The sequence below is a fragment of the Octopus bimaculoides genome, chromosome 2 (assembly GCF_046866305.1).
Source record: "Octopus bimaculoides isolate indiv1 chromosome 2, ASM4686630v1, whole genome shotgun sequence".
NCBI classification, from domain to species: Eukaryota; Metazoa; Mollusca; class Cephalopoda; order Octopoda; family Octopodidae; genus Octopus; species Octopus bimaculoides.
In genome coordinates this window covers 88,191,571-88,216,235 of record NC_142929.1, presented here as the reverse complement: position 1 = coordinate 88,216,235, position 24,665 = coordinate 88,191,571, and the positions used below count along the sequence as shown (strand labels likewise).

The window sequence follows — 24,665 nt, the reverse complement described above, 5'->3', positions numbered from 1 at the left end:
AATGTGCTAATGACGACGATGACCTTAGGTCATTACAACTTAATTTACTGTTACAAGCTTCCACTGCTACAAGCCATTGCAACTTACGCTATTATTACAAGCCACAAACCTATATTGTTTATTCATTCTTCATCTATCGCAATAACCAAATCTCAACTTTGAACGGAACTTTTCAGTTAGTCAGTCTCAGTATTAGACGCATACTTAGATGAAGAAATACCCAATCAGTGAGTTATTTCTGCTAGTTCCTATGTTTTTTCACCTTCTTCGAGCTGCTCTGAGAAGGTTTACTGAAGGAACGTTGCTGATACATAAACATTTGTACAACGTATTTCTAAAAATAACTTATCGATCTTGTTCTTTCATAACAACACTTCCTGCTGTTTAAAAGACTTGAACTGTTGTTTTCTATTAGACTTTATCGATGTTTCAGCCGTTTAAGAACACTACATTTTCGTACATCTACTTCTTCGTCTAGCTGGCTGGTACAACATTGGGATGCCATACTCAGTATCGCATCAACTGATGGTTGCCACCTTATATACTACCCAATTTGGACCAATCTTTGCTGTCAAACAAATTTGCTTTAACCCCCCCCCCCTTCCACTTCACCTCCGACTACAAAGTCCAAATCCACTTCTCAACAGCATTTCTTACAAAGCACCTACACACAACCACCACTGTCCATATCTCTGTCCTCCACCCATTTCTGTTGCACTCTCCCACCAACTCTACATACTTTTCCTCTTCCTCCCTTTCACTTCCTTTGTCCTCATCTCTCACAGCAATCAACTCTATGATAAACTTAAGAAATGCCACCCTTACCACAAAAGACAAATCAAATTCCATTAATTCTGCTGGTACCATCTGTTTTACTTTTTCATTCACTAGCACCTTCTAGTCATTTGCCACTGCTAACATCCCACAACCCCTTTCATCTCTTTACTTTTTTCCCTCCATCCCAAATTTAATACTGCTCACCTTCTGTAGTCTTGTATCCTTCTTTCTTTGCACCAATTTGTTCATAAACTCTGCCAGCTGCCTCCAAGATAGCTGAGGGAATAGCTCCATAGCAAGAAAATACCTGCTCCAGCAACACATTTGACTTCATGTAGAACTTTTACATCTCATTTTTACCAATTCTTCATCACTTAGAATTCACTGGAGATGGCAGCGCATCAACTGTGGAACCAATCAAAATCCAGATTGATCTTGATGATCTGCTTTAAAAGTAGATCTTCAATGAGATGCACTTCTAATCTGCTTTGTCCCAGTGCACCGAAGCATTCTGAACTCTCTGCCCTGCTATCTTTGGGTTCAATCTTATTCTCCTTCATTTTGAAGATTTCCATCGCCAAATCTTCCAACTTTGCAAACTGAAACATTGCTTTGTAGGCAGAAAGCATACACTTCATCTGCCAGTTTGCACCACACTCAAAATGCTCAACTTTTCATGTGCATGACTTCATCCACTTTCTGCTTGCATCAACTTCAAATTGGAAGTATCATTTGGCAATAGTTACATCTCCAGACTTTCTCATTATAATAACCAAGTGCACTTTGCTCATTTAAATTCTTCAACTCCCTGTGTCAATGGCAATTGCAATTTCCCTAAATAGCTAAAGAGAGCACCATGGGTCAACATTCTTGATATACCCAGTCACTTCCTATAGTAAGCATTCATAATTTGTTTTAGCTGCTCAACTCTTGTAATTACTATCACACAGCTTTTGGTAGTAATCCAAACTGACAGCATCAGACTTTTGCCTTTCTAAGAATCATTATCCTATCAATCTACCTGAGTCTCTCTCACTAGCTCCTGAATCTTTACTCCACAATGTCAGTTTTCAAAGTTTTCCTTCTTATCAGCATGTCATACCCTTTACTCCCTATTCTGAAACGAGATGTTCTCTCCATTTACCTGAAACCTTTGCCTTAAACTTCATTGAACCCCATGAAATTAGTTCTTCAAGTTTACTTCAACTCACACTTTTTGGCTTGACACAATCATTAAATTATCTATGAAAACCTTCAGTGATCATCTTATAACTTCCTCCTCAAATGGGAATCCTTTGATATGCTTTCCACGATTCAAATCTTCCATTCCCATCACAAAGGGACACAACTCACAGAATGACCACTCCATGTTATATGAGTCTATAACCCAGAAGAACCCTTGCTTTGAAGTTCCTATACAAATGCCCTAGCTTTTAAGTTTGAGTTCAGAGTCGATGCCACTGGGGTGTACTGTCACCTCTACTTTTCATAATCTCTTGGATTGACATGTGTTTTAAAATCTGGTGAGTGAATGATCTGTTGGTTGATATTTATGGATGACATGGACGACTACTTACTTCTTAGAAAGGTGATCTTCAGCATGCTTTAAACAGGCTATAGCCCTCTGTGCTCTGAGTTGAACTCTACCTTTCATTTTTTTTTTCTAGGGGTCAGGAAAGTCCCAGTCAATACTTCATCTCTCTCTCTCTCTCTTTCTCCTTCTCTCTCTGAAAGAAATCAGCTGTACTGGAAAGGAATAGGAATTGCCAGGTTTAAATGCTCATGCCATTACTATCTTAACATAGGTGGTATGGGTGATGCAGCACTGGGACTCAGTAGGTCCATAAGTGTATTAATATAATTCAATTATAAATCAATGTCACCTGTCATTGATTGAAAATCTTTAAAAAGGGGTTAAGTGTTTCTAAAAGATCCTGGTGGTTATCATTTTAAATGACATACCAATGTAAATAACTTATTGTATACAGTACTCAAGTGCACTACAGTTCATCAGAAAAAGTAACCAAAAATGCATGAACAGTACACAAAATGAACAGTCATTTAAAAAAAAGTGGGAAGTGGGATCAGGTGTACTGTTGGCAAATTTCAGGAAGTATGGAAATTCTGAAGGATGTAGTGTCCTGACAGTGAACAACTGATGCAGGCAGTTTATTCCATGCTTCAGCTATCTCCATCCTTTTTCTCATCATCATCATCATCATTATCCACAGTAGTAGTAGGATAGTTGTCCATCTTTGCACATTGTGTATTCAGCTGAGTAAACTACTTGTAGATTATAACACCCAATATACATGTGTGTCTAGTTATATGCAAATGTCTGTCTTATTCAGATAGGAAACTTGTCAGGGGTAACTCTCTTCAGGACACAGGACCAGGTAGAGTAATAAGAATCTTTGCTTCTCCACAACACTTGATGCAGTTCAAAGATAATGCCAATACAGCTAAACTTTAGGCTGGCCTCGAAAGAGAATTACTCCTTTTCCATAAAATTGCAAACTCTATCAAAAACCATTGGCAGATCAAAGCAATTTGTCTTCAGTGTGTTATATATGAATGAGTATTATCTAAGTGAGCATATCACCAAGAATAATCACCATTTATGTGACATTGTTGAATCTTTTAAAGTTAAGACTACCTAGTGCCACTACCCCTCACAGGAGTACTGTGGCTATGGGATTTTGTATTTTGCCATTAAAGCATATATCTTGCCACACATGTTAGAAAATGTACATCTAATAACTCTGAACTACTTTATGTGACCTGAGTAGGTTTCTTCTGCAATATGGGGTGCATTCAATTCCATCACATTGTTCCCCAAATAATTAAAGCTTCCAGTACACTCTGTCTTCCATATTAATCATTTAGAATACACTCAACATGCACCAAGGAATTCCTTACGTACAACCAGCAACAAAAGAGGACTACTCTGGATGACACCAGTAGCTGCAGGCAGTAAACGTGCTCTGCAGGCATGCTAGAAAAGACATTCCCATAACAAGGTTTGGATACAACACCTTAAAGTCTTCTACCTAAGCTTTAATCATAAATATGTATGTGTATATATATCATTTGAGAGTTAACAAGACTACCAATGGTTTCATGCAATGGCAGATCTTTACAACTGTTCAAGCATACCACTTGAGAATGTTAGTGCTCATTTCCGATGTGGTGTTGAGTACATCTCACTGATCAATATTAGCATGCGTGTGTGTGTGTATGTGTATACATATATATATATATATATACATGTATGTCTGTATATATACCAGTACCAATGCTTCATAATTGATTTATCTAAATTAGTATGTAAAATACATCCATTCCACTCCATATGCTACCACTTGTCTGCAAGGCTTTCATGCTCAGGTACTTTCCACCACAAATTCATAGCACTTGTATGTATGTATATATGTATGTATGTATATATGTATGTATGTACATATGTATGTATGTACCAGTGCCAATGTTTTATAATTGATTTATCCAAATTGGTATGTAAAATACAACCATTCCATTCCATGTGCCATCACTTGTCTGCAAGGCCTTTATGTTCAGATATTTTCCACCATAAACTCATAGTATTTCTCTTGTACCAGGAATATATGTCATATCAGTGTTTCCAGATTCGTTTGCATAAAACAAATATATTCTAATTTTTTTTGTCACATTCGTCTTTGAAACAGCAAATTGAGACATACACCACATAAGTACTATCACTAAAATGGCTAAGTATTAATCTCCTAACACTCATTAAGGAAAATTTAATTATTTTGCCTAAAGTTTCAGTGATGAAGAAAACCATTTACAAAAAAATTAAAACCAAAAAGAAAGATATTTCAGCCACTTGGAACTGAATCTGAAAAGCTGTTAATCACAATACAAATAAATCAATTAAAACAAACAAGTACATTATTATATTTATATATATATTATATATATATTATATATATACACATACATATATATATTTATATATACATATATATCTTTATTTTTATAACTTAAAAATACCAGATGGCAGATTTTCTAAATTTAATGCTATTTTTCTTTTTTATGTTTATATTTTATTTTTTCATGATTTTCGATTCTTTGCCAGCAATAGAATATGCATTTGTTTCAATGGAATTTTGTTTGTTTTTTTTTTTTAACAATTTTTATTTTTTTATTTTTTGAACAACATAAAGGAAAACGATTGAATTTAAAATACATGCAGATATATATAATCCATAAATTACAAATACATACATATATAATATAATTTACAGATTTTATACAAATATATGTATGTAAATCCAAATATGGTGGCATGTATGCATATATATAAATACATATGTATATACACACATACATGCATGCATACATACACACACAAATACACAAATGTATAAATGCATATATATATATATATATATATATATATATATATAGTGTGGGTGTCTATGTAGGCATGTATGTATTCATGTATATGTGTATATATGCGATATATAGATACATCATGTGTGTGTGTGTAATATATGTATGTATGTATGTATGTCTAGCGACACACATGCATAATTTCAAAGAATATCAACAGTAGCACTGAAGAGCTAATAAAATGTTTATATGTACACAACAAAGCATAAAAGCAACAATTTCATAGGGGGCAGCATTTTTGGATCACATCTTCAAAAATGATTTATTTTATCATATTTTTAATTTATTTTTAACATTTTATTATAATTTGCCAATTTAATAGTGTGCATTAACTTTAAAAAAATATATCTTTTTTAGATTCCTTCATTTATCAAATATATATATATATATATTATATGTGTGAGTGTTGTGTATGTGGTTATGTGCATAAATATATGAAAGCATTTGTGTGTATAAATATTGTGGTACACACATACATACATGCATATATGCACACTTGTATTAAACATTTCCATATGCATGACTTTTTCAAATGTGCATGCAAAAATGCAATGTGTATAATTTTATATGTATGGTTATATAAATATAGATGTGTCTGTATGCTTGTGTGTGTGTATGTGTGTGTATATATATATATATATATATATATATATATATATATATATACACACACACACGCACACACACATATTGTATGTATGTCTGTATAATCACTTTAAATTAATAGAATTTGCTTAGTGTGTTAATTTGTAACTATTTGGTTTGATTTAATAGGCAACATATATACTAACACACATACACACACTCATACACACTTAGAGGTAGAGGTAGAGTCAAAACAAGGTATCTTTAATTTTGTTATGCAATAACATGCTGATGTAATGAAGTAGAAAATATTAGAACCATGAAAAATACAATTTAATTTCTTCTAATTAAATATTTGATTTAATATTTTAGACTTTTTTTTTAGACATCAATAAGAGAGACATACTTTTTCATCTCCCCTATAACATTGTATGAGTGATGATATAATAAGAATAATAATTTCTTCTCTAGGTGTAGAGTCAGAAGCCAAAAAGAATTGTGACATCTTTGCCTTTTCACAAAGTTTTAAGAAACAGACATTAAGTGGCTCTTACTGGTGTTTGCAATTGAGTAACATTGATTTTAACAAGAAATCAATATTGTACTAGAATACCTGACAGTAATAATTATCATTGTTATTATTAATTTTGATGAAATAACAAAAATGATAATCTTGCACTAGATGCCTTTCATTATTTTGCTATATTGCTGTATTTTCTAAATTTAAGTCAATAAAATATGAATTATTCAGAAGATTCAATTCAACTGATTATACTTTGATGCATTATTGTTTCCATAGTGTTGCTCAATAAATCATGTTTGATACTTATAATTTCCAAACACCATTGGAAATTAAATATATTACTGAGAAATATTACTAATAGCCTGCAATGTCTGAAACACTGTTTCATCGTCATACAATATGAATTCTCAATACGAGATAAATGTATGATCTTTTGTAACTTTAGTTCAGAGAAAAATCTTTCAGTCACCAATTTGATTTGAGATTGCTCATGTGTGGGCGACACATGAAATCTTCCGAGCGGGATCGTTGCCAGTGCCCCTGGGCTGGCTCTTGTGTGGGTGACACATGGAATTTCTTCGAGCGAGATCGTTGCCGGTGCCTCTGAGCTGGCTCTTGTGTGGGGTTGTTGTAGGATTTTCGAGTGGGATCGTTGCCGGTGCCCCTGGGCTGGCTCTTGTGCGGGTGACACATGAGGTTTCTCAAGCGAGATGAGCGTGGCCGTTGCCAGTACTGCCTGACTGGCCTTCGTGCGGGTGACACGTAAAAGCACCCACTACACTCTCTGAGTGGTTGGCGTTAGGAAGGGCATCCAGCTGTAGAAACTCTGCCAAATCAGATTGGAGCCTAGTGTAGCCATCTGGTTTCACCAGTCCTCAGTCAAATCGTCCAACCCATGCTAGCATGGAAAGCGGACGTTAAACGACGACGACGATTGCATATATCTTTCATAGCTTGTTATTAGATCCCCTGAAGAACTAATTAAATCACTTTAAAGATCAAAAGTTTATTCATGGATCAAGGAAGGATTCTACAAAATTTTATTTCATTATATTTATTTATTTCTCTTTGCAAAATTTTACTCTAATTAAGCATAAAATACTATTTCACATGTAAATCTAAACTCTCATCGCATTAATTACATGTAATTGACTTTCTGCTTTGCTCACCAGCATAACAAACAGATCTATTTTAAGTAGTTTGTGCAGATCATGACCACTAACCTTAGGGTTTGTAAAATGTTTAGGCAACACGCATACACTTGTGCATGCACACAATTATACAAGGGTTTTAAATTTCATAGAATATGATTGATGTAAATGTTTTTCACAATTAGTGAGACTGTAATGTGGGGAGTTTTTTCTTGTAGGAAATGGTTGATATATTTCATTTAGTTACATATATATAACATAAATTTCTTGTAATTTATAAAGAAACAAAATTGCCATATATTTCTCAAACGCTGAATTAGTGCCTTATGTTTGCTGCGTTTTTGTCACAAGCACAATGTATTAAAAATTTGACATCATTTTTGTCTTAAAAAAAAAAATTCAACAAGAAAAAGCAGAAAAAAATATTTGCCACTCGTTCACACATATGTATGTGAGTGCATTATATAAAGTTTTGGATTTGGCCCCACACAGTGGGACTTCCTGGATTTCACCATTTGTATGAGTCTTTAAAGTTTCTTCTTGTTACTACTCACATATAAAAAAAAATGTAAATGCACAGCTTTATATATATATATATATATATATATATATATATATATATATACATATGTTTAAATTTATTTCTAAGCTGAGCTCATTTCATGTTCACATTTAAAAAATTAAATCCAATTTATATTTTTCATATTCTAAATTTTGTTTCTTTTACATAGCAATCAAGTTTTCATTAGTAAAGCAATACTAATTAAAACTGATTTATACAGTCAATTTCAATGAGATGCTTTTTTATAATGTTCCAGTAGAATTTGTCATCTTGTGTTTTATTTATTTTTTAACTAAAGTTCATATTTCACAGTGATGCTGTGGTCACTGTTGGTAAATGTGTACTACTCAATGAGAGTTGATCAGTTGGTGAGACAGTTGATAAAACAGATGTAGAGGGCAGCTTTGTGTTGGGATTGCTATTATTGCTACTACTTGCTAATGCTTTAGCTTCTTTCTTTGACTTCTGTTTAAGATGCACTTTAAAATGCCTCTTTTTCTCATCACTACGGGCAAATTTCCGGCCACAAATATCACAGGAAAATGGTTTTTCTCCTGTATGTGTCCGAACATGAGTAGTCAAATGATCACTACGGCTAAATGAACGGGTACATATGGGACACTGGAAGGGTTTTTGACCTGTATGAATGCGCATGTGTCTGGTTAATTCATCACTTCGAGAAAACCTTCGATCACAAATCTCTACAGGACAAGGGTATGGCCTTTCATGTGGTGGCACTTTACTGGGCCTGTTTGGATATTTTCTTGGTTTAACTGGGTACAACTTCAGTTGACCAGTGCTAACTGCTGTTGTAGTAGCAGCAATACTATTAGAGTTGGTGGTAGTAACTTGCTGAGTTTGTTGATATGTGTTGAGTGGCATCATTGATGATGATGATGTTGGGGATGGTTTTGTGTGGTGGGTTGAAACAGCAACTGCTGTTGCAGTTGGTGCAGGTGCAATAGTAGCTTGTAATTCAATGGGCATGATTGTGGACAATGAAAAATTATTATCAAGACTAGTGTTTGGCTCTGTCTTGATACCCTGGATGGGGAAAATGGAGTTTGCAACTGTAGTAGCAACTTGCAGTGAAGGGAAATCAGGAAGTGTACTCCATTTCAGATCTGTACTTAAATTTGGGTTCTTGGAAGAATAGTTCAAATCGTCATTGCTGGTGCTGGTAGCAAGAAGAGTTTGTGTCACTGGGTTACTAATAGATGTTGTTTGGAAAGATGTCAAATTTGACTGCTGGCTACAGCTTAAATAAGATGGTGGTTGTTTAAGAGGAAAATTCTGAATTGGGATATCATACAAAACAGCAGAGTAAGGTGGAGGATTTGATGACATAGAGTGGCTTTGGTTAGAATCCTCTTGTACAATAGTACTAGGTAAACAAATCTGTGGTTCTGGGGTTTGACTTGAACTATGTAATGAGGAACTGTAGCTGGATGTATCTTGCATATCTACATTTATATTCTGAATTGGTGATGGAGACTCTGAATGTTCTGATGTTGGTGTATAGCTTGGGATGGGTGTTTGACATTGTTGATGCTGCTGTGGTGTGTTAGATTTTACATTTTGTTGATCTTGTAAAGAATCTTGGTTATCACTTGTATTGCAAAGTTTGTTGACACAAAGCTGTCCCTGTACTTGGGTTGCACTTCCAGGTGGTGTGGCTGTGTTGAGTATTGTACTTAAAAATGGTGTGATAAAATATGGTTGAAAGGTACAATTTGTGTCCTGACTACTCGATGTTGGTGTAACTGCTTTAGTCACCAGTGTCCCTTTATAGCGAATCATAGCTGTGTAACCACCAGGACTTGAATTTGGTGGTTTATTTGGTTGACTTGCATCCAGAGTAGTTTTCTCAGGAATGGTTATTGAAGCTTCAATGTTTGCTGTGAAGAAGAAAAAAGAAATGAATAGAACATGAGCAAAAATCAATATTCAAATCTTATACAAATAAGACCAATTTAATTGTTAAAATCAAATATTTCCACTCATCCTAAATATTTCAAACAGTGAGACAGCCAAATGAAGTTTTTCATAAGTAGATAATAATGAATAAAAATTTCAATAAATAATAATAATAATAATAAATACTTTGTTTTTCAAACTCTAGAAAACTGCTCAGTAATTTGATCAGTAAATTCCATTTAGAGTGTGTATGACAGTAACTGTGTATGTCTATATATGCACTATAATCACTACTGACAAATGAACAAAAAGACTGTTTTTATGAGGCCCTCTTTCCAACTGTCATAATAATGAACGATAGCAACTTTGTTATAACAGTTGGCGGCTCTAACAGATGTATTGGACAACATGGTGACTTCTCTAGCATACATGTAGGCTATAGATTTAGCATGAGGAATGATGAAGGATCAAGACTCTTGGAGTTCAGTAATCCAAATTACCTAAAAATGTGTTACAGTAACTTCAGGAAATAAGCCAGCACAAGCAAGTCAGACTCCATGGTTACCAAAAAGTAGAGTAGGCAGCTGCTTGTAAATACTAATTCCGTTTCTCAATGAAGAAAGCATCAATATATACAGAACTGTGATCAAAAGTTTTGATTCTGGTCACCACTGATTCTAGTACTGGTAACCAGTAAAAATCAAAAAGTATATATCATATACATTTTTAGAACTGTTAGGCCAAATCTGACCTCTGGTGATATTATGGGTCATAGCATCACCAACAAAAGCTGCTGGCAAATTTTGACTTCAAGGCAGTGCCCCAACATGGCTACAGTCTACTGACTGAAACCAATAAAAGGAAAGATAAAAGGTATATACATCATCATCATCTTCGTTTAACATCCGTTTTTCATGCATGGGTTGGATGGTCTGACAGGAGCTGGCCAGCTAGAGAGCTGTACAGACAATCTGTCTGTTTTGGTATTGTCTCTATGGCTGGGTGCCCTTCCAAACACCAATCACTTTGCAAAATGTGCTGGGTGCCTTTTACATGTCAGACACATCAACACATACAATGCAAAAAATGGTTAGGTACAATGACAGTGGATTCATAGTGAGATAAAATAACTATGAAAGTATCAGGTGTTGGTAGGATACTATAGATATATAACTACCAAATATATATATATTACTATTTTTTTTACTTGTTACAGTCTCTGGACTGCAGCCATGCTCAGGCACTACCTTGAGGAGTTTAGTTGAATAAATTGACTCCAGGACTTATTTTTTTAAGGTCTGATAGTATTTATCTATTTCTTTTGTTGAACCACCAAGTTACAGGTACATAATCAAACAAACACCAGTTGTCAAGAAGTGGTGGCAAATAAACATAAATATACACACAAAGACACACACACATGACAGGCTTCTTTCAGTTTCTGTCTACTAAATCCACTCACAAGGTCCAAAGCATCACAGTGGGACTGAACCCAGCCCATGTGGTTGGAAAGCAAACTTCTTGTTCCACAACCACACCAGCACCTATATACATATATATATATATATATATATATATATATATATATATATATATATAAGTAAAGGCATATGTCTATTTTGCCAAGCTAACATAGTTTAGAGGAAAACTCAACATACACACAAACATTTACATGTGTGAGTGAGAAAGAGTATGTAAAACATTTGATAGTATATATGTATATCTTTCACAAACATGCAAAAGATGTAAGCACTGAGAAGAAAATACCAAAAGACCATTGCTCTTTAAGTTCAGCTTCTGTGTGTTATTTGTTCTGTATCGATTTACAAACTTTCAGAAATGTAGTAAACCAGTGAATTATCCCATTAACAATATCATTTAAAATGGAAATATATTTAAAACAAACAGATGAAAGTTGTGATTTTATTCTACATTCATTTCTGGAACATAAGTGAGAGAAAATAAATTGCTACATTCCTGCCTTCCCCAAATCAAGTATATTGGAAAGCAACTGATGTATTGATTTCTTTTGACTGAGCACAAACCAATTCTAGTATTTATTTTATAAACCTAACTTCAAAGTTTTTAAACACTTAGTATCAAAACTAAATACTATATTTACTATGAAATAATCTATCAAATTTCTTTGACATTAATTTTTTTGTTATTTTAGTGTTAATAGCTATACAAATTTACAAAGCTAAACCACAGTAATCAATACAACCATTTGCTTAATAATAGTTTTGTACAGCTATAGGATTGTTTTTATTATATATCTATGAGTGTTAATCAATAAAATATTACTTTCCTTTCCCATGGATTATCATAGTTCAGTTTTGACAAAAATTAAACCAAATTCTATTGAACAACAAATGTATTAACGGCTTTATTTGTTAGACTTAAAAGGAATAACATCAACCTTGTATATAGATTTACTATGACAGTAAAACATAAATTGCATGTATATGCATGTATACCTATTATATATACACACATACTATACATACATGTGTGTGAGTGTTTAGGCTGAATATACTTCACTAAAGACTTATCATTCAAAATAGTTTTTTCCTTTCAAACAAATTCCAAACAGAACTCCATTCATAGCTCCAGTGCAAAGTTACAGCTGATTCTTCAGGGTATGGTGTAAAGAAAAAACTTGTAATTGAGCTGACACTGTTAAACACAGATGCTTCTTTTTGTCAGTCAACCATTACTGGTAGGAAGCTGAGTCATAATTATTATAGGGGTAGTTATAATATATATGTGTGTATTACATATATGTATGTTTATTTTATATATTATGTATATATAAGTATACAATATAGATATACATGTGTATAGCTATTACATCATATAGAGTAGGTGCAGGATGAGTAGAGAGAAAGACTGATAGAGACAAAGGAAGAAGAGGAGAGAGAGAGACACTAAAGGACTGAGTAGTTATGGTTAGGACTTGTACAAATGAGAAATCTGTTTTAATTTTATTCGGTTATAGATATTTTTTTCTTTTGAAAATTAGCAATTAGTATTCCTGTCGGTATTTTGTAAAGCACCAAATAATTTGATAAAAGTTACGTTAAAATTATTGCATGTACGCCATATTTTCTGATATTACCCATGATGGCAAATATATACCATACTTCCGAAGTTATTCGTCATATGGCATGTGTGTGTGTGTATGTGGACAAACAAATAGACAGGCAGAAAGATATACACTAGACAAACATGAATCCGAAACAGAAAAAGCGTACACAGAACCACCCACGAGAATTTGCCACATTCATATACGTCGAAAAATATATTTGAGTTATGTCCCTTACTTGATTTTCTTAGAGACCCCCTACAAGGAGTTTTGGGGAAACAGGAAGGGGTCTTGTAACTTAGTAATTGTTCAAATAATTTCAGCTGGAGAGCTTTTAACTTGCTGCTTACTCTGTGTGTGTGTGAGAGAGAGAGAGAGAGAGAGAGTGCGACATTTGACAAAGCATAACCTAGAGACTAGACAACTATATCGATAAAATATGTACACAGCAGTGATCAAATTGAGCAAAACGCGATGGCCATAGTCCAATAACTGAATCGAGTAAAAGAATACATGTTTGTTTGTATGAGAAAATAAGTATTTATAAACAAAAACAAATGTATCGGTTGCTTGCTCTTGTGAATATCTATCAATGGATGATCAGATCTATTGACGTAAGTGAAAGTGTAAATCCTAGTCGTGCCATTCATACATGCGTTTGTATAAGCTGAAACCAAATTGGGTCACAGATTCGGTTCGTTTGCTTGCCCTCCCTCGCCCATTATATACACACTTACGTACATGTATATATGTATCTATACATACATACATACATACATACATACATACGTGTGTGTGTGGTAAAAAAAAAAAAAGAAAGATAAAGTGACAGTAAATGAGAAGATAGAGACATCGGCTGTTTGCTGTGTATGACTACCAGAAAGACCTTGACATGACATTTTAATATAGTTTATTTATTTTTCTGTTCCTAGTTTGTATGACTTGCCACCAGTTAGTGACGTTATTAGTTGTGGTAGCCTACGTTACAACTAAATTTCTTTTAACTCTTTCTTATCGCATCTCTTCTTTCACTTATTCATCTCAGAAGATTGTATTGCTTTTCGACTTTAATTCCATACCTGTACTTTGCATTTCCTGCTCATCGCTTAACGACTTTTCTATTTTATATAAGCCTGTTGAGGATTAAATTGAACTATAGTATTATAGTTTAATATCATATTATAATATAATATTATAGCTTAATAGTACACACACACACATATTCGTTGAATTCTACCGAACGAATGAGAGATGGGTTCCCAATCCATAACGTAGATGGCTTATTGAACTAAGTTCTCGCCTGAAGATCGCATAGGCGTGAAATTCTAATCATGAGATAAGCATTTAGTTTCAATAAAGTTTGTTTGTGAAAGTGTGTTATAGGTATGAATATTACAATTATTCGAGTAATCGAAACGGAAGGAAGCCTTACATGTTTAGCTCCAAATAAGTACACCAAATTAGCATCATAAAATGCTTTGAGTAATTTTCGGAGCACGTGTGTATACATACCTGGGGTGCATAGATACAGACATACACATATTTCCTGCGCTTTCCGTCTACAATAAGCCGCGGATCGACTCTGATTTACACTACAAAACACTTGGCCATGGTTACATGCATTGGAATTGAACCCAAAACTAAGAGGTTGCGAGGAAAACTTTATCCATAGCACGAGTGTATATGTATGAATGTGTGTCTAAAATATATTATTGCTCTTCAGTGGTTCCAATGTTTAACAACAGTTGGTGTGTGTGCGAGTCTCTTTGGGTATATATGTATATGTAAGTGCGCATATGTGCAAACCCAGCAAGGGTAAATAAAAAGAGTACTTGATACCAAAGTTAGAGTCATCAAATTTTAGTTTAATGTCTCGGTAGCTCACACAAATTCTGATTTGAAAAACTTTAAACTCTGAAACGTGAAGTGCCGGCTTCAATAAGTGTGTGTGTGTGTGTGTGTGTGTGTGTGTGTGTGTGTGTGTGTGTGTGTGTGTGTGTGTGTGTGTGTCTGTGTGTGTGTGTGTGTGCGCGTGCGTGCGCGCGTATGTATGCACAAATATATAGATCTGTATGTTTGTATGTGGGCATACATCAGCATCCTCATAGTTTTGTCCACTTTTCCATGCTTACGTGGGTTGTCTTGAGGTTGAAACGGATTTTCTACAGTCAGATGCCCTTCTTGTCGCTGTCTTGTGACAAGACAGTTTTTGTAGAATATTAGGAATAACAATAAAAAGTTTACCAATGCTTCAAGCGAACTACAATACTCTCCTATTAGGAATAACATTCATTTGTAACAACCAAGCGATGTCAAGAGAAAGAGACACAAACATAGACGGGCTTCTTTCGGTTTCCCTCCACCAAATCTATTCACAAGGTTTTGTTTGACCTGGGACTATATAGTAGAAGACACTGGGGCAAGGTGCCACACAGTAGGGCTGAACCTGGAGCCGTGTGGTTTTAGAAAGCAAACTCCTTTACCATACAATCATGTCGGTGCCCGTATGGGTCCAACCCATGCAACCATAGAACAGTAGATGTTAAAACGATGATAATGATAGCGGTAATGGTGATGATGATGATACATCGTTTCGCGTTTAATGAGTGTTCTAAGCTCTTGCCAAAACAATCTACGCTTTAAATTAGCTTCCAAGTGATTAAATATTCCACAAGACACGTGTACACTTAACGTAATTTGTAGGCAGAAGCAGTTATTCTGTGACCAAGATGACACTTTGAATTCCAGGAGGTGTCCATTCGACAGGCTTCCAAACTATTTACATGGTCATACACATACATAATGGTTGAATAAGCTGAAAGGTGAACTAACTTAACGTCTCTGCCAACACAAATTTTACAATAATCTACCGATTCCGTTGTCATTCTTAAATTTGCTTCAAAATTTTAAAATAATCTCAATTTAACACAGAAGCACACATATTGGATATATACACACACAGACACAGAGGCTAAGATCAAAGTGTTGTGTGTATGCTTTATAATAACTGCAAATTTGAAGTCCTCTGCTTGACGGGACACGGAAGCAGAATTCGAGTACTGAACTTCAAACATTTTGTTGCTTGAATTTTGTGCGTAATATATAAGATACATATGCTTGAGAGTATAAGAATTTAATTTTGTCAATAAGTATAATTATTATTATTATTTGATACAACGAAATGAATTGCTAAATGAGGAGTTTGAGAAGAGATCTTGCTTCAAATAACGAAATATAACAAATTCTTCGTTTTCCACCAAATACAGTTCGGTAGATGCGAAATGGAAGAATCTTAACTGACGGTAGTCTAAGTCATTACAGTAGTAATGAGCAGCATCAGCAGTTATAGCACTAACAACTACAGTAGCAACACTTCCTTCTTTTAATTATAGCAATCAGTCTTTCTATCTCAGTATCTCTGTTTCTGTCTCTTACTGCCTGCTCCAAATAATAAATGGCAAAAGACCAAAAAGGAAAATCTATAAACTATGGCAACATTATATTAATTTCAATATTGTTTATTTATATTTGTAAATGATATTGTTCATTAAAGATTCAATGAGTCGAGTTCGCGATTACGATTCGATTCCCAGTTATTAGTCACTTCATTATAGCACAATCCCAATTGTTATTGTATTTCTTCCAGTTTGCGTGGCTTGTCTAATAACAGGATTGTTATCATAAATATTGGGTTGTTATTATCCTGACATTTCACATGGACGTTGATAGAATTGGTAAAGTACTGAAAATAATGCTTTATGGTATTTAGTTACGTCTCTTTAAGTCCTGTGTTCAAATCGGTTTACTTTTCGTCTAAGATCGATAAAACAGACACCAGTTGTGTAGTGAGATCGGTCAATTCAACTACACCTCTTCCCTTTACTTTCTGAATTAAAATCCTGTCGTTCCTCCGCGGCTAAGTAAATAGTAACAGTGATATAAACTGGAATTTATTCATGCGACACACACCCGACCCTATAGATGTGCGACAAAGTGCCAATGTGATCCTACTGAGGTTTACTTTGCCTTTCCTACCTCTGGGATTGTACCAATTAATATTGGGCTCGATTTAATCGAATATTTTTCTCTTGCCTGAGGCTAATATTTATTTTAAAACACAATCATCATTAGAGTGCATCGAACAATATGTCATGCCGTATTTTTTCCAGTTCGATATGTTCTGGTTTCAAACCTAAGCGAAGTCAACTCTACTTTTCATTCTTTCGGAATCGATAAAATAAAGTACCAGTCAAGAATTGAGGTTGATGATACCGACTAACATACTCCCCCACAATTGCTAGCCTTGTGCCAAAATTAGAAGCAAACATTTCAAGCACACAAATAAAACTATGGACGACAATGTTTAATTTAATTTCTTTTGGTCCAAATACAGCCGAGGACTATTTACTTTGTTCATTACTTCGTGGGTCGATAAATATAAATATTCTTGGTCTCAAATGGTTTCAAAACAAATCAATTGTGAAAATCAAGTGAAAAGCAAAAGATAAATAGATAAAATAATAATAATAATAATGAGGATGATGAAAATAATAATAATAATATTAACATACTACTACTACTACTACTACTACTTACTACAAATAGTGGTAGTAGTAGGTTGCTTGACGTTAATTTTATTTTCCAATCTTGATTCGATTTAGACGTCAGAAAACGTATGTTGTAGCTAATAATATCAATACAACTATTTTTGATTTTTATATCATTCCATTACAGAGATAGTAGTAGTAGCCATAGTAATTTAGGCTGCTCACTACTTCCAGCGATAGTCCATATGGTTGTCTGGAAGTTTGTACAACGTGTACAAACGAAATTAAGTAGATCGGCTGACTACACAACACATGTTACCGGACACCATACGAAAATAAATGTCATTTCATCATTCTTTTCTTTATCACTTTACATTCAAACATCCCCACAAGACTGAAAAAAAAGCTAACATATTCTGATTTCGGTATCTAAAAAAAAAATGATTATAGTAATAATTTTTAACATATACATACACACATACAGACAGACAGAGAAAAAAAATAGATAGAGAGATAGATTATAAACACAGTGTGTGTGAGAGAGAGACAGATACATAATGAAATGTATAATAGTATATTTACATACACGCGCATATATGTAGAGAAAGATAGAGATGTGTACATAAAGACATTGTCACAGTTTGAATATTTATATCACAATACTGCTTCTACGAATGGAACTATACGTTTCAGATCTCACACATACGAGGTCTGAAACAAGATGGTTTATCCATAGTGACAACACTAAAAAAAAATATGTATGTATAGATAGATAGATAGATTATATATATTATATATAATATAAATATATGTATATATTATATATACATATGTATATATTATATAAATATATATATATATATATATATAATATAACATATATATTATATATATATATATATATTCTCTTCGAAGCTAGGAGCTTTCCTTCGTCTTAACACAGTTGTTTTTATCCACTACGATGGTAACTCGAGTCATCAGCGTACTCTGTTATCGATCGATACTCGTAGGCAGTTCTCAATGAAAAGATGAATGGAAAAATTTTTAAAGTGACGTGTGTACAGAGCTGGAAGTAGTTGTTTGCGTATATTGTAAATAACATTCATATATTATAAATATTGTCGGTATAAACCGTACAAATTTTAAGATTCGTTAATTAATAATAAATATCCACCCGGAAATATTAAGGAAGAATTGTTTACAGACGTTTGTATGATTTAAAATCTGCGTACTTCATATCCAGCTGGTCTGTAATAATAAATAACTCAAGTCACTTTCCTCCAGTATTCTGTCCTTCTGTCTTCAACACCGATTCGTAAAACTTCTCCGTAATCTTAACCGTTCTTCTGTTTTCACTCACAATATTATAAACAATATCTCAGATACAATGATAAATACATTTGTCTCGCTTATATTTATTTAAGTACGAATGTACATATAAAGCGCGTAAAATAACTGAAGAAGATACGCTCACACAAATACAAATATACACACATGAACAGTACATGTAAAATAATATAGAAGATACAACACACACACACATGTATACACGCGAGATTAAAATCACATAGAACTAGTTTTAAAATAAACTTTACGTTTTACAAAATAGTTACAAATATACATACCAGTAGCAGTTATGGGTACTGGTTCACATGTATCAGAACCAAAAAATGTTGTTTCCGATGATGTAGTGACGGGTGTATTAAGAGAATCATCCATAGTTTCAGGTGGTATTCGTCCGATGTTACTCAAAGTAGTTGGAGACGAGTGAAAGTTATCAAAGCTGAGCTGATCAGCAAGAGCGACCTGCGTTAGTGTATCCAGGCCTTCCATAATCATACCGATTGAGGTAATAACCTTAGTTGTGTATACAGTGAAGAAAATCTCGGTTTAACTCACAAGCTTTTGCCACGACTCAATAAACTTAGCTTGCCAGCGTTTTTCTACACATCATATCATAACGTGACTCTCAAGATCTATTGGCAAAATCTATGAATGAAAAGTTCATTTATACTATAGCGTATGAATGAACGCTTAAACACCAAATATGGAGAAGTGAACAGCCAATCAGCAACGAGATATTGTGACGTAATGTTGGAATCTCTTGTTTAGTAACGAAAATAGGTCATAATTCTTTTGTTACCAGCAGCTTCCATACGCTAGAAAATTGTGCACAGTTCTTAACTAGCGATAACCTGACTACTCCCCACCAAAAGAAATCATCTTTATTTCACTAAATATTATTTCACATCTCAAAACAGGACAAAATTCAAAAAATCTGTGGGGAAGACTAGGCACTATGAATTACGTTAGAGATCGTGACCTTTGCAGTACTACCTCGAAAATTACCATATATGGCACAAGGAATGTCATACTTTACCGAACGAATTCCGCAATGGTCATGACGCTCCACTACATCGGAAGTGGTGCCCATATATGGTATGAACTCACGAGAATGTTCGGCAAATGCCGGCAGTTAATATTGGTCTACGAAAATTATCGAGATTTACCGACTATTAAATTTGTGTACTTTTTCATTTGTTATTGTTACACCACCACCACCACCATCACCACCACCACTATCACTACTCCTCCTACTACTACTACTATTATCATTACCTCTTTCAACAACAACAGTATTATCAACAGGACTTAGTTGGCGAAGGCGTGAAGATAAACTAAGAGACTGTCTATCTAGATAGGCAAACGGAAATAATAAGAGAATCGCTTGGATGATGAGAGGAGTGATCAAAGAAGAGAGCTATCTTCAAAATGGCTCAGTATTTAATATTAGAACAACTGAATGATTCGATAGCGTGAATGAGATTTACAATTATGGAAAATGTATTCTTTACTGTGTTGTTACATCTCCTTGGGAAAATATTTATATTAGCTGTTATCAAGTATTTCCTATATATATACATATACATTTCATACATGTTTACACATAAAATACAGATATATATATACATATATATGAACGTATTATTCATCTACAAACACACACACATATATATATATGTGTGTGTATATATATATATATATATATATATATATATATATATATCATGTTCACATATCCAATACAAACATATTTACATATATAATATAGACATGTGTGTGCGTGTATATATATATATATATATATATGAATTATATTTCAGAATTTTTATTCAAGATGATATATAAGTACACACACACACACATATACAAACATATTTGCATATATATATATATATATATATATATATATATATATATATATATATGAATCGTCTTTAAGGTGATATATATATATATATACACATATATATAACCTTAGTTATAATTCTTACGTGCTCACATAATGCATGTGTGTGTGCGCGCGCACGCATTTTACAATAAAGATATGAATATTAATACATAAACATACTTGCACAAACACTATTTCATCAGCATGTGCGAGTGGGTACATAGATGTATTTGTGTGTGGATTATATATATGTAAGCGTTTACATAAATATATATGTATATCTATATCGATCTAACAATATATATATATATATATATATATATATATATATATATATATATATATATATATATATATATATATATATATATATATATATATATATATATATATATATATATATATATATATATATATATATATATATATATAGGCGTAGGAGTGGCTGTGTGGTAAGTAGCTTGCTTACCAACCACATGGTACGGGGTTCAGTCCCACTGCGTGGCATCTTGGGCAAGTGTCTTCTACTATAGCCTCGGGCCGACCAAAGCCTTGTGAGTGGATTTGGTAGATGGAAACTGAAAGAAGCCCGTCGTATATATGTATATATATATATGTCTCTGAGTGGTTGGCGTATATACACTCTCTGAGTGGTTGGCGTTAGGAAGGGCATCCAGCTGTAGAAACTCTGCCAAATCAGACTGGAGCCTGGTGTTGCCATCCGGTTTCACCAGTCCTCAGTCAAATCGTCCAACCCATGCTAGCATGGAAAGCGGACGTTAAACGATGATGATGATGATGATGATGTCTGTGTTTGTCCCCCCAACATCGCTTGGCAACCGATGCTGGTGTGTTTATGTACCCCTAACTTAGCGGTTCGGCAAAAGAGACCAATAGAATAAGTACTAGGCTTCCAAAGAATAAGTCCTGGGGTCGATTTGCTCGACTAAAGGCGGTGCTCCAGCATGGCCACAGTCAAAAGACTGAAACAAGTAAAATAGTAAAATATATATATTTATATGCACATATATATATATATATATATATAAATATATATATATATATATATATATATACATAAATGTGTGTGTATATATATGTATATGCATATATATATGTATATATACGTATATATATATATATATATATGTAGGAGAATATACAAATAATAACAACAGACGAGGACAGGTGGTGTAAATAACAAAAGTATATATTAGTATGACGCTCGGGAATACGGAAAGTCTTTGACGTTTCGAGCTACGCTCTTCAACAGAAAGAATACGGAGACAAGGAGAAAAACACGGAGAAAAAAAATTGAATAGTGTTCAGTCAACGGTCAATCATATATATATGTACATGTATATATATATATAAACATACATATATATACATATCTATATATATACATATATATATACATGTATACATATATATATACATATGCATATATATAGATATATATACATATACTTATACATATATATATATATACATACATATACATATATATATACATATACAAATTTATATATATATCTATATTTACATATACATATATATGAATATATCATCATCATCATCATCATCGTTTAACGTCCGCTTTCCATGCTAGCATGGGTTGGACGATTTGACTGAGGACTGGTGAAACCGGATGGCAACACCAGGCTCCAGTCTGATTTGGCAGAGTTTCTACAGCTGGATGCCCTTCCTAACGCCAACCACTCAGAGAGTGTAGTGGGTGCTTTTACGTGTCACCCGCACGAAAACGGCCACGCTCGAAATGGTGTCTTTTATGTGCCACCCGCACAAGCCAGTCCAGGGGCACTGGCAACGATCTCGCTCGAAAATCCTACAGGAGCCAGTCAGGCGGTACTGGCAACGGCCACGCTCAAAATGGTGCATCTCATGTGCCACCCGCACAAGAACCAGTCCAGGGGCACTGGCAACGATCTTACTTGGCTTGCCGGGTCTTCTCACGCACAGCACATTTCCAAAGGTCTCGGTCAGTAGTCATCGCCTCGGTGAGGCCCAATGTACGAAGGTCTTGCCTCACCACCTCAGCCCAGGTCTTCCTGGGCCTACCTCTTCCACGGGTTCCCTCAACTGTTAGGGTGTGGCACTTTTTCACGCAGCTATCCTCATCCATTCTCACCACATGTCCATACCAGCGCAATCGTCTCTCTTGCACGCCACAACTGATGCTTCTAATGTTCAGCTTTTCTCTCAAGATACTTACACTCTGACGGGTATTCACATTGACATTACACATCCAACGGAGCATACTGGCTTCATTCCTTGCGAGCTTACGTATGTCCTCAGCAGTTACAGCCCATGTTTCACTGCCATGTATGAATATATATGATATATATATATATATATAGGCGCAGGAGTGGCTGTGTGGTAAGTAGCCTGCTTACCAACCACATGGTTCTGGGTTCAGTCCCACTGTGTGGCACCTTGGGCAACTGTCTTCTACTATAGCCTCGGGCCGACCAAAGCCTTGTGAGTGGATTTGGTAGATGGAAACTGAAAGAAGCCCGTCGTATATATGTATGTGTTTGTGTGTCTGTGTTTGTCTCCCCAAGATCGCTTGACAACTGATAGTGGTGTGTTTACGTCCCCGTAACTTAGCGGTTCGGCAAAAGAGACCGATAGAATAAGTACTAGGCTTCCAAAAAATAAGTCCTAATCCATAATGTGAAAATAACGCCCACATCTCTCTCAGATCATAACATTATAGAATTAACTATGTATGGTCCTAGGCAACCCACTGACACCCACCCCACCAGAAGGACTCAAGCAATATCCAACCTGAATTTCCACAGGGCGGACTGGAAGTCAATTCGCAGAGAGATTCGAAATCAAAACTGGCATGACAGCCTTTCTATACAAGACAATGACCTCAAACTAAGTCATTTTATGTCAACTATACAAGACATATGCACCAAATACATGCCATATAGAAAGACCAGCAAACATGCCAATAGAATTCCTAGAGACAGGAAAATCCTTATGAGACACAGAACAAAGGTCTCAAACCAGTTAAATAGAGAACTGGGGGAGAGGAAAAGGGCTAAATTAAAACTAACACTGTTAGAAATAGAAAACAAGATTAAACTCTCCCATGAAAAGGAGAGAGAGCAGAGAAGGAGAAGAGAGCAGTAGAAAGCATAAAAACAAACCCCAAGGCTTTCTATAGATTTGCAAAAGAGACTGCTACGGTACAGTATAAGATAGGACCCCTATTCCTGCCTAATGGCTCACTGACTGCGGATCCCGCATGGATAAGTGAAGTGCTCAGTGCACAATTCAAGAGTGTCTTCACTTCTCCTCTGAGTCACATGCAGATAAAGAACCCAGCTGATTTCTTTGACAATAGCACTAAGCAGAAAAAGACTGCATCCATTACCTACATTGACATTGAAGAGAAAGATGTAATAGCTGCCATAAATGAAATGAGCTTAAATTCGGCAACTGGCCCCGATGGTTTCCCGGCTGTCCTCTTAAAGTCGTGTAAACAAGAATTAGCAGGACCACTCCGGATATTCTTCCAGAGTTTCCTTGCAAATGGTAAACTTCCCAAAAAGCTGAAGGAAGGCACCATATGTCCTATCCATAAAGGCGAAAGCAGAGCAGAGGCTGGGAACTACAGGCCCATCTCTCTGACTTCACATATTAGCAAAGTCATGGAACGAATTGTCAGAAAGAGATTGATTGCGTTCCTAAAAGAAAATGACTTGCTGAATGAGACCCAGCATGGTTTCCGTCCAGGTAGAAGCTGCCTCACGCAGCTCCTGTAGCATTATGACTGGGTCCTGAAGCAGCTACTTGACCATTCAAATGTTGATGTGA

The 24,665-nt window shown here is 34.8% G+C and overlaps 1 protein-coding gene across 4 annotated transcripts in view; it reads right to left on the bottom strand.

The window, feature by feature from the left end:
• Positions 1–4,703: 4,703 nt before the first annotated feature.
• LOC106875806 (uncharacterized) overlaps positions 4,704–24,665 on the bottom strand; it is a 144,884-nt gene continuing 124,922 nt past the window's right edge. For 3 of the 4 annotated variants that reach the window (XM_052978410.2, XM_089347129.1, XM_089347130.1), the window contains one exon: positions 4,704–9,930. In XM_052978410.2, the coding sequence (XP_052834370.2) occupies positions 8,339–9,930 (1,592 nt within the window). In that variant the 3' untranslated portion in view covers positions 4,704–8,338. Of the gene's footprint in view, positions 9,931–19,206; positions 20,067–24,665 lie in introns of those variants that run through there. The other variant, XM_014924083.3, reaches the window with a different exon arrangement.